The sequence below is a fragment of the Notolabrus celidotus genome, chromosome 6 (assembly GCF_009762535.1).
Source record: "Notolabrus celidotus isolate fNotCel1 chromosome 6, fNotCel1.pri, whole genome shotgun sequence".
Taxonomy (NCBI): domain Eukaryota; kingdom Metazoa; phylum Chordata; class Actinopteri; order Labriformes; family Labridae; genus Notolabrus; species Notolabrus celidotus.
This window is the reverse complement of record NC_048277.1, coordinates 18464453-18480992: the sequence shown is the minus strand read 5'-3', so window position 1 is coordinate 18480992 and position 16540 is coordinate 18464453. Positions and strand designations below refer to the sequence as shown.

Here is a 16540-nt window from a genome sequence, read left to right as displayed (position 1 = left end):
ACACACACACACACACACACACACACACACACACACACACACACACACACACACCCATAAACCTGAACTACACCTCCTCCCCTATTAGCCAATTAAGTTCAGAGCCAAGCAGGCAAACATAGCTCAGGCTTTCCAGGGGGTTGTACTTGTATTTTCAGGGAGACACAGAGGTAGAGAGACAGAGAAGAAGAATAAAAGTGATAGAGAAGAAAGAAAGAGAGTGTCCTTATGATTTAAGTACCGTGGGGATAAAACCTGAGAGTGAATCAATTTTCTGCCTTATCCTTCTGATGGGACTTCAGCTGAGGAGGGAATATAAGGCCTCTGTTCAAAACTGGCAGAGATGGCTCAGACTTAATATTATCCCCAGACTAAAAAAAAAGGGAATATCAGGCAAAGTAAGTGAGCAGCTCATTACTCTGACTTACTAAGAGGCTACTGGAAAACCTGTTAACCTATGCTGCTCTGCAAATACTTCAATCGTCATTTTCAAGCCACACGTCCATGTCCAAAGCTTGTGAGCCAAAACTAAAGCAGGGTTAGTAAGGCACTCCAGTAAAAACACAATTAGCATGTTGAAAATTAGTATCATAGAGGTTGCCTGAGCATGTTGCTGTAACCAAAAATTCAAACAGAATGCCACAAAACTTATATTCTCCATTCTTTTCACACCACACATAGACGGTAGGGACTGCTGCCAGGTTACAGCCTGAACATTTTCATCATACTTCATAGCTGAGGCTGATGTAGAGTGCTAGTATTCAGGCTGTGGGGTGGCTGCAGTCTTTTAGCTTGTTTACACTTAACTATATCAGACTTACCAAGGGAACACAGAGCTCCTGCTGCTGGAGCCAGGAGACCCAAAACAAACCTTTCTGCAGGAGGGGGGTCAAAGGTTGGCTTTTATAAAATCTATCAATCCACTTTTGCAATTATTATGCACAAAAACAAAATAGTGTTCTTTAACAGTCACTTAGACGCTTTGTTTCAATCCAAACCCTTTTATCCACTATGCTTTCATCTCTGCTCTATGCCGCAAAATGCTGCATTAATGCAATATGCTGATCTTCCTTGTGCAGAATATCTGCCTACAGACTCAATAGAGGAAAAACGCTGATGTAAGGATCACAAAATATCAAAGAGTTTCCATATAACAAACAAACAAACAAAAAAACTATCATATGAAAATGTATTCTACCCCTCCAGACTGTAATTCAGATATATATCTAAAGTCTTTCCTTTATTACTTATCATATTAGTATGTTTCTGCAAAAATAGTTTTGTCAGCACCTGCAACTGGTATTCACTCATTCATATGTTGCATTAGCCCTTTACAACCACAGTTTTGTATCATAACCACTACTGTAACCATTTTTTATGTGAAGCTCCTAGGAAGCAAACATTTACTTCACTTGAGTTCAGTTGTGATCATATATTTAACTGGTTGAATGCTAAAGCAGCTCATTGGTGTTCAAGCGCCCTCATTCTGACATCTCTCTCTTAATGCATGTCTACATGATCCTGTTTGTGTATGTGTGTGTATTTCAGTCTATGTGTGTGTAGCATTATTGAATATTAATTAAGCATGTCTTCTTCTTTAAAGAAACACCTCTCATTCCAAAACAAAAGTATTTAAGTATCACTATATGTTTCATAAATTTGAATTATCAAAGGCTAGTACGACTGTCAAAATACTACAAACCTGCATCTCTGTTGAGAGATAACATTTGCTCTCAATAAAACCTACATGCAAGGGCCTGACATTTTATACATGGTTGAGAGGGTGGGTGGAAACAATACTTACACAGTCTAGGGCTTTGTTTCAAACCAACAATGGCCTGGGCTGACTATGACATTTAAGTATACATTTTCATCACAACAAATCACACATAAACTGCCAGTCCTCTCTCAGCAAACAAATCTGACTTAGAGGAGAGAGAACTGACTCTCTCTACACATTAAATGTCAACTTGAGACAGGGATGGAACAAAATAAAAATAATCATGGTCTAAGAGTGAATCAAAGGATTGAACATCCAGCAGAGGCTTGAAAAAGGAAATTCCAGGGGAGATTATAAAAAAACGAGACACAACACTATGCATGTGCCCACAGCTATGTATATAGAGTATACAGCATTTATATGTACACTGCACCATGCACATACACACATACAACGAAAAGGTTATGTAATACAATTTCTCATGAGTTTGAATATTAGATCTAGAGTGCACTTGCAATCTAATGCCTTTAGGTGGCAGCAACTGCATAAAGCTCTTCCCCACATGGACTCATTTACCCCTGCTTTGACAAGGATGCAGTAATATCACTAACACAGTTTGTGCAGGTGAGTATACACTATTACATAAGACATCTGGATGGCACAAGCATCCCTATTTTAATTGAAAAGCTGTACCTGTATGAGGTGAAGTTGTCGTAGGATCCCACAGTGTAGTGTCTGAACAATCTCTTGGTGCGGTCCTCCCTAGTCTCTGCAAAATAGATCACATTTGTTTTCATGTAAGCAGACCAACAGACAATAAATACAAGGTTCTGTATTAACATTCTCTACTTTCGTGAGAAGATATCATCACAGACAGGAAATGTTTGGAAAGGCAAAAATGAATCAGTGAATCACATTAGGTGAAAGCTGCACATTAAGGCCTGATTCTTGTATTTGGAAGACACTAAATGAAAATGGAAGAGTTATATGAGTAAAAAAAACCCAACATCATTAGTTTTGGTTTGCATAACAAAAAAGGAAAGGAAATGAAACTACATTGTGGTTGTTTTTAGATTTCATATCCGACATGTTCTTGCTTTGACCTACACATAATACGAATCTCAAATTGTAAGTACAGAATAGTTTCTTAAAAGCAAGGTCAGACTCATATGCTAGTGTGCACTTGCAGCACTTTGTCAAATAATTGAGTAAACTGGGTAAATGAGCTGCATCTAGACTTTTCAGAGATGCACTGCTTATGACTTTGGAAGAACACAGTTATACAGTTAAATACAGTTAATTATACAGATTTAGTTCTGCTAGAGTGTTTTTACATACTCAGAAATCCCAAAATGTTAGGGCAGCTATATGAGGTCTTATTATGTTAAAATGAAAATGTCAGATAGCTAAATGTTATTTTATTTGCAGGGGGATGGGTTAAGCAACCACAGATAATTATAAATGAAATGCTTCAATCAAAAGGATGTACCATCCACTCATTTAAACTTTATCTATATCTTAAGGAGTCATTGAGAGAATGTTGGGTGAGACTGAGAGGACATTAAAAAACAAAAATCTTTATTTTTGTATTAGACACAGAATTCATCCTTTTACATTTGTCTTTTAAAGAGGACATTGCACTAGATTGGTGTAAAGCATGTGTGTGTGCGTGTGTGTGTGTGTGCGTGTGTGGTTCCTGTCAGTATGTGGGTGGATTTATCCTATGGGAGGGCTGATAAAGATCGATGCCCCCTCTCCATCCCAATAATACACTGCACCTCTGTTAAATAGCAATCTGCTGACTACACAGCCCAAACACCTTTCAGGACGAAGAGAAACTCTTAATTGGGCAAAGCAGTGAGAGCAAGGGGGCAAGGACTGTCCTGGTGCTGATGTGAGACATACGGCACAAAACGATGATACTGGCTTCCCGTCACTTCTCACTGGTGCAATTTAATCAGGATGTACTACATCAAGCTGTTTGAGAATCCCTGTACGTGTGTTTATGACAGAGAGAGAAAGAGAGAGAGAGAGAGAGAGAGAGAGAGAGAGAGAGAGAGAGAGAGAGTGATAAAAGCGAGGGAGATCAAATTCAGCCGGAAGACTTTAAGTGGCTGAAATCCTCAGATCAACTTCAGTCTGTCCATCTGACTGTCTGTGTGACTGGCAGCCTGTCAGTTAAAAACAACTTAAAGCTCTGATAACTAAATCCACTGACAGTAACACACCAAAGGGCAAAATAAACATAAAAAAATTATCTTGCAGTCTAATCAATATCTTCAATCGTACGCTTAATTCTCAGCTGTCTTCATCTACTCCTCCTCTCTCTGATGCTTTCCGTTTTTGTGAATCTTCCTTTTTTTTTTAGAAATGATTCTTTGTTTTCTAAGAGTGCTGCTCTGTGAATCTCATTCTCCCAATTTATACTCACTCACTTGTTTCAGCAACATAAAAGGTTCTCTCTTCCGGCAATACACATAAGACACTCAGGGCAAAAAGGAAGCCCAACTCTGCCTATTTCAACACAAGGTCCATCTCTTCCAACCATAAGAACTTCCATCATCTGGTTAGTGTTACGATACGATATAAATCACAATTTGATCCTTTGCAATACTTCCGCTGAATTTGAGCTCCCTCCCTTTTCTCTCTCTCTCTCTGTCTCTGTCTCTCTGTCTCTCTCTCTCTCTCTCTCTCTCTCTCTCTCTCTCTCTCTCTCTCTCTCTCTCTCTCTCTCTCTCTCTCTCTCTCTCTATATATATATATATATATATATATATATAAAAATGTAACTTGCGTATCTTATTGCAACACCAAATGGACTTTAGAAAACGCTAGTATTTGCCTAACCATTGAATGTGAGCACTATTGCTGTGTGAGCTCTGAAGATCTGATGGAGAGCAGAGTATAGACACACACACAGCATAAAGAATAGAAGCTCCTTCTTTTAACTCCCTTTAGCTAAAGCTCCCCTAGCCTACTGGTTATTTGGAGAGTAACTTCTGTAAGAAAATCTGAAAATTACTTCTTAATTCTTTGATTCACATCTTGTTTTCATTAGCGGTGCTACCTTTCACAATTTCTCCATCTTACTCGAAAAGGACCTGGCTGCGTCCACAGCAGAGCTTCAAATGACATTACAAACATTTAAAAGAGTTGGTGAAATTTTAAAGATATATTGAAGTAACTTGATATAAGCTATCATATAAGATCTCTACTTATCACAAAATTCTCAATTCAAAATATCCAAACTGATAACAAACTTTGCAGTTTACAATATTAAACTCTATTAGCCTATCTCTATCTCTTACAACTTGAGAAAATGACACAAAGAAGAACCACTTTTGCTGGTTGATTTCCTGATAACAGCTGAGATCCTTCTCTCTTATGTGCTGGCAGAGGTCCAACTTCCAACTGCATGTGTCAACAAAGGTCCCACTGTGCACATGCTAATGGAATTCCACTGTACCTGCAGCCAGGTGCTACTTTCTAACTAAACCACCGCTTCTCTCTTTTCTGCCTACAGCAGATATAAGCTTGATGAGCAGCCTACTAGCTGAACAGTGACATCTACGGGTGTGGAGGTCATAGTGATTACAGGAATTAAAGGCCAAGAAAATAAACCTTTTTATCCGTGAGACGGGGAAGTCTATATATAACTGTCAAACAAAGTGATACTTTGCTATATCTGTATTTTTGCACATCCCTCACTCTATTAGAAGAAGAAATCATGAAATCTTTGTGGAGTCATACCTTTTGTGCAATGTTCAAAACACAGGGGAATTCCGTTTGAGAGAGAAAAATAGATGCATTCTTTTTTCTGACAGCATCATCTGCATTTTAGGGCAGGATGTCTTATGTTTTGTATCCTGACACATCTCTCCCTGTTTTGCTCAAGCTTTCCTATCAATTACTGCTCTTTCCACATACACGGACGAAGTGCAGCTGGTGTTATTTGTGCTTTTTCTCTGAAGGGAGAACAAAAGCATTTCTGGGAAATCAACTGAACTTCTAGGAGTGAAAATAAAAACCTTAAGCTGTAATTATTTCTTAGGAAACCCCCTAGGAGATATAATCAATCTCAAAGTGGATGAGGATGTAGTTGAGAACACTCAGTCAGACAGCATCTTCCTTTTGGCAAAAATTTCTCTTGACTGGGTTAATAAGTGTGTTGGAAAACTGCTGAGGTAATGGTGTAACTGTAAGCAGAAGGTAAGAGTTGTTTGATTTGTAAGATAAGGTGGGTGAGAAGAGTTGAGTCTAGAAATATTTTGTTAGGGTTGTAGGGTTACTCTATGCCTGCTCTTAGGAATAAAAATGTTGCATTTTGTTGGCACTGGAAAACAGTGATGAAAAAAGAGAAGATAATCAATGAGAAAGTTGTAGATGAGTCAGCACACACGCACTCATTCAGCCTCTAAGTTCATCAAAAGCCCTCACTTCAAAAAGAACAAAGGAAACAGAAAATCAGCCAAATGCTGGATAATTTCAGGAGCAGATTAATATGATTGTACACGCTTACAGCATTTTGTGTATATGACTATGTATGTATTTAGGTTAGTGTGTGCCTGTGTGCACACCATGTGATATCAGGTACAGTGTAAGAGTGTGAAATGCAGCTCATTCATCAAAGCTGTCATCTATTTTGTATAGCCCAGGAGCATCTAAAGTTAAGGCTCTGATAGCACAGATAACCTAAACTCCACCTCCATCTATCACACGCACGCACGCACGCACACGCACACGCAAGCACGCACGCACGCACGCACGCACAACAGGCAGGGGACTTGGGACATGATAAAGTGTGTCCAATGTAAGTAGATGTTTTTTTCTCTTTTAAGTGAATGTACATTAGGAGGGTTAACTTTCAGAACAGGAAGCTTCGGTTCTGCAGGAGACGCATCTTCCAATCTGCACCTGAGCTACAACATCTGGGCTGCCAGGGGGGCAGATAAGGACACCGGCAAGGATGGATGTTGCACAGTTAATTACTTGTTAAACAGAAACCTTGAAATAATGCATTTTAAAAGAGTGCTATCATTTATGGTACAGAGACAGAAGTGGCAATGGTTTGGTTTTTAATATACAGTTGATCTTTCATGTACATGTGAAACATCTAGTCCCCTTTCCTCTATTGAATTTCTAATGCAACATTGAACTGTGTATTTTTTCCAGACAAACAAAATAAATAAAAAACAAAGATTATTAGTTTTGTCATAGAAGAAAAAAGCAAAAGAGGAGGTGACAATATTATCTTCCTTATGAACATTGTGAGGGAAAACTGCCTGTAAGTGCACTTCAGGACGTGACCTCAGAGTTCGGTGAGATAGGCGTTTTATTACACACCAGATGCTGCATCTGATGATGAAAACACAGATGGTGGAGCTGGCATAATTAGAAAAAAAAAAGATTGGTAGCACATGAAATGTAGAATGGAAAAATTCAGACACAGACCGAGTTGTATTTCGAGCTGTTTGCTGTCTGTTTGCTGACAGACGGTGACAGATATAGTTAGATATATGTAGGGCTGTCGCAATAAACGTATCAGTGGCATATGTCTTCAAAAATAAAAGAGAAATGTTGAAATCGTGCTGAAAATGAACATACGGTATTACCGTGTGAGTTATTGGTTCATAGTAGGGGGTGATAGTGGTTCTTTACGCTGGTTGCTCCCTGCCATTAAATGGAGTACTGACAAAGAAGAAGCAGCAACAGCAAAATAAGATTTGGTTTTCAGCTAGCCAGCTAACCTTTACAGCAGTGTGTGGCTTCTGTAGCATTAATCATGTCCGAGGAAGTTTCAGATGAAAGCAAGGCATTCTACTGGAACCCCCAAAAAAGTTTCCTTGCCAGTTTGGCAGCTTTTTGGTGTTAGTGAAAAAGATGGGGTGTTTTTGGACACTCCAGTCTGCAGGAAATGCAGAACAGCACTGACTGCTTAAGGGAGAAAATGTAAAATGGACAGAGCAAAAGCTACAGACATTACCACTGGACATAAATCCAAAAATATCAGAGTGGTTAGTTGTCTGTGGTCCTACACACAAGCTCTCTGCCTCTGCACCACTCAGGGAATTTGATTAAGTTGGCATATTGTTGTCAGATGTTGGGCCTTGTGGATGTTTGATTACCAGTTTATCTGGATGCCTTGTCAATATTCATTATTAATGTACTTGTTATTTCCTGTACATGTTTTTGTAATTTTTAAACCCATGATTAAACTGTCAGTTTCATTCCCTAAACATACTTGTCCTCAAGTTCCTCTTGCCAAGAAATGTATGAAATAATTGAGATGAGATGCACTTTAATGTCCCTGAGGGGAAATTTGTCTTAGGCAACACTGCAAAAGAAGACATCACTAATTAATATGAGTCACAAACTCATTTTAAGTCAGGACCACCCTTGTGGCATTGATTATTTGCCTTTCCATGTGCCCACATGGAAGGGCAAAGCCTGAGGTAGGGAGAGCACTCCTTCACTCTCTTTCATGTGCATACATGAAAAGCCAAGGCAGGGAGAGCAGCAGCAGCAAAGACCCCCCGGGCACAGAACAGAGCAGGTAACAGTGACAATACATATGACACTGGTAAAATCAGACACAGCGGAAGGGAGGATCTGGAGTGGAGGTGGGTTTCAGAGGAAGCAGCAAGAGTAGGCAGGCTAAAGCAGTTGAAATAGAATGCCCATTTTGCTATTTGCCAAATTACTTTTTTTTTAACATCACAAAAAAGGCTCTGAGTCTACATAATCTAAAGACTTCATATGGAGTAAACTGAGAAATGTTGTTTTGATGCATTATCGGTGATGACTCATTGACAAAATGTGAAACAAGCTGGTTGTTTATTCTTGCTGGTAATAGCTGTGAACACAGTGAATAATATTTGAGATGAAAGCAAATTTAGCACATCAAGCCTTCTGTCATGCTTTAACACTGCTGCTCTCTCTGCAGCTCTGTTAAACCTACTTCATCTCTGAGTCCTGCTGTAACAAATGTGCCCACAGTTGCTTTCTCATTCTGTAAAGACTGTAACACCTTCGCTGTCCTTGTCTGAAGGGCGCAAGACTCACATCACATACACACTAATGCACGAAAACAAAAACCAACAAGGACACACACACACTCAGTCTCTGAGCCCTGCTGATTGAGAATTAACCTAGGCTGTTTACCACTGATAAGACCTGCACACAAACATGCACACTCAAACACAAACACACACACTTATCAACTGAGCCTCATTGACTTTTTAATTCTTTCCTTGCACACATCTCTTTCCTTTCTCCCTTTTCTCTCTCTTCTTTTTCACCCATGTTGTGCTCTTTAACCCCTTAAACCTGGATGAAAGAATATCGTCTGGGGGCTATGGAAACTCTTAAGTCTCTCAATACCTGTATAAAACATTTCTAGATAGTTTAAATAAATGAGGACAATACTGGACTCCCTGATATTACAACTTCAAGGGAACTGCACGGACTGCGATGAGATGCTTGAAGCAAAAGGAGAGTGTCTGAAAATGTACACTGTAAGCTCCCTTTGAAAACAGTCTTTGTGTTTTGCTGGCTTTAAATCTCCCTTGAAGTATGAGTGACATGAATAGTATGATGAACTACAACTTGGTTTCATATGTTAGAAGCAGCAGCCACAGTACGTATTGGGACCTGCTGTCTTGTGGAAAGCAAATGTGTGGCTTGCAAATCATAAAATCAGGGAGCCTTTATACACCTGACAGTAACTTGTGTCCAAGGTCACAAGTTAACAGTTCTTGGCATGTATGTTTCACACCTGACTCCAGTGATGCCCATTGTAGGCACTTGGTGGATAGGGGTCATCACAAGCTGAGCACCCTGACCAGACTGCAGCTGCACAGGCCCATCCACAATAAACTGTGATGCACTATGTGCTCTGCAACCACTCTATCAGAACCAGCATTAACATTTCTGCGATTTGTTCCAATAGCTCCTCTGCTAGATCTGACTACGTCAGCTATTGCCCCCCATGCTCATCGTTGAGCCTTGGCTGTCTGTGACCTTGTTGCCAATTAACCAATTTTCCTTCCTTGGACTATTTCTTGTAGTTACTGACCACTGCAGACTGGGAGATGTGCGAGAGAAAGGGGGTAAGTGAATATGAACAGAAGTGTGAGTGTGAAATAATTATGTGTCAACAAATCCTTATGGACCTCTTCAGTCATGCAGTTCACAAATGTCTGAAACTACAATGAATATCAAAGAGGAGTCTCTGACAAGTGAGTGGGCTCACTCTAAATGTAATTGTAAACTAATGTGGACTAATGTGTCCCAAAATCATGAACATGTATAAGGTTTAAAAAAACTTTTATTGTTGTTAAGTATATGCCATTTCCCCATCCTGAATATATTCTCTTCAGGCAGCGTCAAACAAACTTAGCCAGTGAACAGGGAATAAAATCAGAACATGCTTCCTTTCAAATGTAAGGTTTATATTGGCTACGTTTACATGAGACTTTTAATTCCTCTTTAATTCAGAATTAAAATTAAATCCTCTTTAAAAAGATTAAATATGGCCATGTAAACACCTAATTCCGAATGAAAATGATCATTCCGAATTAAACTTAAATCCGATGTAAGTGGCTGGTTTATTCTGATTTTAAATCTGAATTGAATAATTCCTCTATCATGTATACGTTCATTCCACTTTAAATTAATTCTGGTCGTTCTGCGCATGCTCGTTCCCTTTTCCTGTCGAGATGACGCACATATTCCGTGCTGGCCGGCAGCATTTCAGGCTGAGGTAGAGCAGCCGTTGCACTAACCGGCTTTGATTCGCCAAAGTACAGTCATCCTCCCTTCTTCGGTCGTCTATCTCTGTTCTCCTCCTCAGCTTATGAAAGTGAAGCAGTAAGTTTGTGTCGAGCTGCTTATTCAAAACTATAATCAAAATCAAAGCGAAAGTTGTCTTATTGTGTGGTCTTCCATGTTGTAACCGAAAATGAAAGAAGCAGGAACTGGAGTCTGTTTTCTTCCGGTAAACGTAAATGCGTCACGCCCGCCCCTGTCCAATCAGAACCCTTCCCAACCCCAAGACGTTAAGAGGAATTGAATAAAGACGATTAAACGTGTTTTCCATGTAAACCTCAATTCGGAATTACTATTTCCATGTAAACACGAATGAGAATACTTTAATTAATTCCGAATTAAAAACATCATGTAACCGTGGCCACTGATGTGGCAGTTAAAATGTCAGGCCACCAGCTGCCATGGCAGATCATATTAATGCATCTTATTTATAAAAAGCACTTCTGAAGTTTAAAGTCCTACAGGCTTAAGACTGTATAATTTATTCCATATTAAGGCTGACTCATTGTTTACAGTCCTGAACTGTTCCACATGTCAGCAGTGGCAGACAAAAACTGTGTGGCAGGTAGAAATGTCTGTTGACTTGCCATAGGCAAACTGAGGAAAGAACCTGGGTTTCATATCCTGCTTCAGGAGAATGACAGGATTTGTTTTCAGCATCCCAACAGGTCACATGTTGTAAACATAGACTGTGTCATGTATTTGCACAAAAATAGTGTTGTAATGTTGATGGTAATGGAAGTCTCACTCTGCCTTGACTGATTAAAGTTTTCACGGTTGAGACTAAAAACATAAACAACACTCTCCACCTGTGCAGGAGTTGAGAACTGAAGAGAACATAAAGAGGGAATTAAGTAGGTCAAAGATTGTTTTTGGATACAAATTCAAAAATACGTCTTGATCAAAAGTACAGACTTAGACAATGACATAGCAAGATGAGGTAACATCCAATATGAAAGAACTAAAAGAAGAGATTAAACAAAAGCTATCAAATTAGGGAGCTAGACAAAGATTCACAGGGTCTATAAGAGCTAAAATGCCAAATTTGCATTGCAATTAATGAAATCAGTAAAAGCACTCTGCTACTAATAGAAAAATCTTCATGAATAAACAAAAACGCTTTCCATTTGTGGAGCAGTGTGAGGCTGATATCTCAAGGACAGAAAGGATATCAGGAACAAAAAGTTGGTGATCCATACGACCTTAAATCATCTAAAGATACATTACGAGTATTTGGTTTTTTTTGTATTTGACAATAAGTTAGATACTGCAAATACAATGTTGCAGTGATGTCTCCGTCATTGTCAGTGAAATTTGTAGTAGTGCCCTCTATCCTCTTCTAAAAATGGAAAAGTTTGCACACCAGCAGACAGACAGGACTCCTCTGTCTCTGCTCCATTTCCCCAAATGCTGAGTCATATTATATGTCTCTAATCTATTTTAGTTTCCCCTACGAGAAACCATTTCATGCAGTATGACTAGTGAACCATATGTTTGCTTTCAATAGCAGTCGATGTCCTTACATGAGCAAAGTACAAAGAGTTGTTTAACAGGGAGTATCTTACCCCAGTACAGACGCTGACACGTGGAGTTTGGTTGCTCTGCCTTCACGACTGTGACCACCCCGTCTATCCTGCTACACATCACAGGCAGATCTGACACCATAACTGGACAACAATCCATTTTATTGAGCTCTATCTTTATAAGATCCACCTTAGGACTTTGTCAAGGAGGTAGTCCCTCTGCTCTACCAATGGTCCATCTGAGCTTGAATCGCCAAAAAGAGCCATGTCTTCTCTCCTCATCTTACCAACAGACGGTTCGAAGCACTCCTGGAATTTCCACACAGCTTTTCAAAATCCTTTAAAATGTCTCTCCTGTAAAAGGACTCCAAGTTTTCATTCTCTGAGTAAAATAAGACATCCTTTCTGAGTACCTTGAAAAAGAGTGTGTCCCATCTGTTTGAGCCTTCAGCAAACAACTCCAGCATATATTTCAAATCTCTGGTTCTCTGCAGTTTGTCTTTCTCCTCCTCCTCCTCTCCGTCAGAATTGGTTAGTTTGTAGAGAAGAGCCTTCAGAGAGTTTGTTGTTACCGTGATAGTGTCGGAGGCAGAGACCAGCTGCTAAAAATACCTCTGCTCTGTCAAAGTGCATGCCTTGAATAATTCAGTCAAATTCAGACAACAACAAGCAACTACTGTACAAGTTCCTCAGACACTCTGACAGCTCATCACTATTGGGCTTTGAATTAAGGTCAAGACGGGAGACACAGTCTGACAAACACAACACAAAAATCAAAGAGGGAAGCAGGAGGGTACAAACGTTAAATAATCAACAAATGTATCTTCAGTTCTGACTCCTGAATCTGAAGTAAGTGTGCTGAACCCACAGTGTAACTGAGGGAACGAGTGCATCTGAAATCTTCTCAATTACTAAAACTTGTTGCAAAACCAGCAGGGTAATAAATACAATGTTACCTTCTGATTAACGCTTACCTGACGTTCTAGAAAGTAAGCAACTTGGTGGCTCTGGTAGTTCATCCCATCTTTTCCCTGAATTTACTTTCTGAAACCCTGTATTGTTCAAACTGTACATTAAATATGACAAAATCAATAGCTAGAGCATCAGAAACAATTACCCTGAACCTTCATGTTTCAGATCTATCACATTGGACATGCTTTTAAAGGTACAGTGTGCAGCAATATTTAGTCATATCAAGCAGATTCTAGACTGAAATGCTCCCTTGCTCACTCCTCCCCTGAAGCAATGGTGGCCTTCAAGGACAAGAAGCTCCAGTGATGCATTTGAAGTATAATCCTCCATCCTCCAAAAGTGCATAGGATACAAGTTTCTTTGTTCTGTACTGGGGTAGATACATGGTGGTGCAAAATTAATTACTGCACACTGCAGCGTCAAAATAGGAAGAAGCAATAAATGTGGTAGACCCTACCACATTTATTGCTTCATGCTCCATCCCCAAAGTTCATGCTCGAGAATGCTCATGAAATGTATATTAGTAGGTATTAACTTTTCTGGCACCAACACCTAGCATAATGTGTGTACTTTTTCTGAAGTACTTAGGGAAGACAACAGATTTTAAACTGGCCCTGGTTTGGTGGATTTATATTATTTGAAACTCCAAATGCCAACATGATGGTACTATCCTATTTTGAAGAACATCCAACAGGAGCTTCCGAGCTGCCCAGGTTTATGTGTTCAAGCTTTTTAATCAAAGTCTTGATTTTTGCAGGAATAGAGACCAAGTGGTTTTGACCTGCAATGGCTGAACCAATTGACTTGACTCAGACATGATGACAAAGGCACGATATGCTAACTTTTAAAAGCATTGTACTCCTCTACTGAAACTTTTTGTTGGCTTTTGGAGACAACCATTTGCAGTGGGCTGTACATATACAGGGAGAAAATGGGTATTTATGCAACATAGAATGTAGCAGTTCAGCAAACTCTTTTCCATAAGAACAGAAATGTCTAAAGCTGAAGTTTGCCCACTGCACCAGCCCATTATCTGCTCATGCCAGCAATGTGGATTTTAATGTGGTAGCTCATTACATTTTTTTGTTTAAATGGACATTGTTACATAACATCATGAATGCCAACCATATGACTTCTCTGTGCCTTCACTGATGAAATGTTTGAGATGACCAGCCAGATTTTAAAAGTCAACCTGGTGTTTAAATTGACAAACTCCCAAGTGTGAGGATTACTGGTGTCACTGACATCTGTGACCAAGGTCTTCATGAGTCCAAAGAGATGGTAGTAACCACATTGTACCAGTGAAACACACCATCATTGGCCTGGACTCCAAAAGTTTTCGCAAACACTTACTTCACCTGTTCCTGTTCAAGATATAACAGACTTGACCTGCTGCAGGTCCAACAGAAAAGACACCTGAGTTCCCGGATGGGTCAAGTTCAAAATCTGACCGGAAAAATCTCACAGTTATGGTGTATCTTGTAGAGATTTGTAACTTTCACCTGACAACTATGAGAGAGACGGAGAAACATGGGAGTAGCAGGGGGTGGAAGGAAAACAAGGATGTTCTTGTGTGAAGGTAGGCGGGAGATTAGTCATGACCAGTCAGAGGGAGGCTTTACAACTCAGCCAGACATGATGCTGTGTGTGTGTGTGTGTGTGTGTGTGTGTGTGTGTGTGTGTGTGTGTGTGTGTGTGTGTGTGTGTGTGTGTGTGTGTGTGTGTGTGTGTGTGTGTGTGTGTGTGTGTGTTGACGCATTTTGTGGTTGTAATACCCTACAGCAGTGGAGCACATTAGTTTCCAAGTCATGGCAGTGAAAGACTTTTTCCAAATAAAATGCTTCAGCCCACTGTGCCCTCAGATTACGTGTATGAATGACTTCTACAGGTGAATAAGGTGTGTAAGTGCAGCCATTGCACTGTAAAAAGAGACCTGACTTTCAGAGAGAAATGAAGCGACCTGTCCCCATGTGTATTGCTTGTTTATTTCTGTGTTTTTGTGTGCTTGTGACCTGCTGCTGTCCAATCCGGCCTCTGTCAAACGTGATATGTCTCTCCTCTGCTGTGAGACCTGCTTCAGCTTTGATTCATTGTTCAAGTAGCGTTGCCATCTATTATGATTTGATATGAATCCGTCCTCCAGAGAGAGAGATGGCCCAACACACTCGACTGACTTCTGATGAAAGCACAGATAGTGGCCATCACTCTGCCGCCAACCAACAAACAAACACAACACAACTCACACACACAAGCACACACCTTGAGATGTGCTACAGCAGGTCACTCCATGAGGATTTTTTTTTTATGGGAGTAAACGGCTGAACTCCTCTTGAACTGTTCCTCTATAACACTGACTCAGCTAAACTTTAATACCTAAAACATTTCTCTCAACCTGTGGTTTATACACCCTGTGTCTTCAAATAAGATTGATTTGCTCACTCTGCTAATTTATCCGCTGACTCTACAAAGCAACAAAAAATAAGTGTGTGTACATGTGTGTATAAGCATTAAAAAGCATGCCTATATGAATGCACATGCACATATTTTCCTCTGTAATGCCAACATTTCCATTATTCTGAATTATTACAAATCACTCTAACTTCTTGCAGCATTCATGTTTGCTGTTTTGGTCTGTGCCATGGTTTTGCTCCTTCCAATGATGCATGGCATATCCCACTTGAAGGAGCAAAGCAGATCACAGGAGAACTACATGGTAACATGAGTACTGCATGATAACAACGTAAAAACAGACCAACAGATAAGAAGAATAGATGTTATGTGATTTTTGTCCAACTACCATGGGTGAGAACACTACATCAGGGGTTCCCAAAGTGTGGGTCGGGACCCCCTGGCGGGTGCGAGACACAAATGGGGGGTCGTGAGATGTCTTCCAGAATGTTTTTTTTTTTTTTTAAGTTATCTAAAAAAAAGTACATTTTACCACTTATAGTAAAGAATATTGCCAAAAATAGTACCTAAGCTTGAAACGAAACCTTGAAAATAGAACATATAATGAGTTTTCTGCCTTTCTTTTTGCCAGATGACTCCTAAGTTTAGGGTTAGTGAACAGTTAATTATCAAAAGCATCAGTAGCAGTAGGTTAATTCACAACAGCACAGGAATCACAGCCACATGCTCATATAGGTAGGCTAATTTTCTGCAGACCAGCTAAATGAAGCCACATTAAATCACTTTGAGGAACAGTGGGGTTCGCAAGTCTCTGGCACCTATATTTTGGGGGTTGTGGGCTGAAAAGTTTGGGAACCCCTGCACTACATCACAAAAAGGTTTCTTTTAATCAGGTTTAAGTTGGATTAATGGTTATTATTATGTCCTAATTGGTCGTGCTGTAACATATGGACCAGCTTAATAGTAAGTCCCTTGTCAACATTGTGATCAAAAGTCTGTGGCTTTTTTGGAGGTTTGAAAATACATTCATGATCAACAATTATTTTTCATTTAAAATATCTGATATACGATCAGAAGTCTGTACAGGGCC

The 16540-nt window shown here is 39.7% G+C and overlaps 1 protein-coding gene across 1 annotated transcript in view; it reads right to left on the bottom strand.

Moving 5' to 3' along the window:
- shank3a (SH3 and multiple ankyrin repeat domains 3a) overlaps positions 1–16540 on the bottom strand; it is a 259295-nt gene that overhangs the window by 17282 nt on the left and 225473 nt on the right. The window contains exon 16 of the mRNA XM_034685684.1: positions 2414–2489. Coding sequence (XP_034541575.1) covers positions 2414–2489 — 76 coding nt within the window. The remainder of the gene's footprint in view (positions 1–2413; positions 2490–16540) is intronic.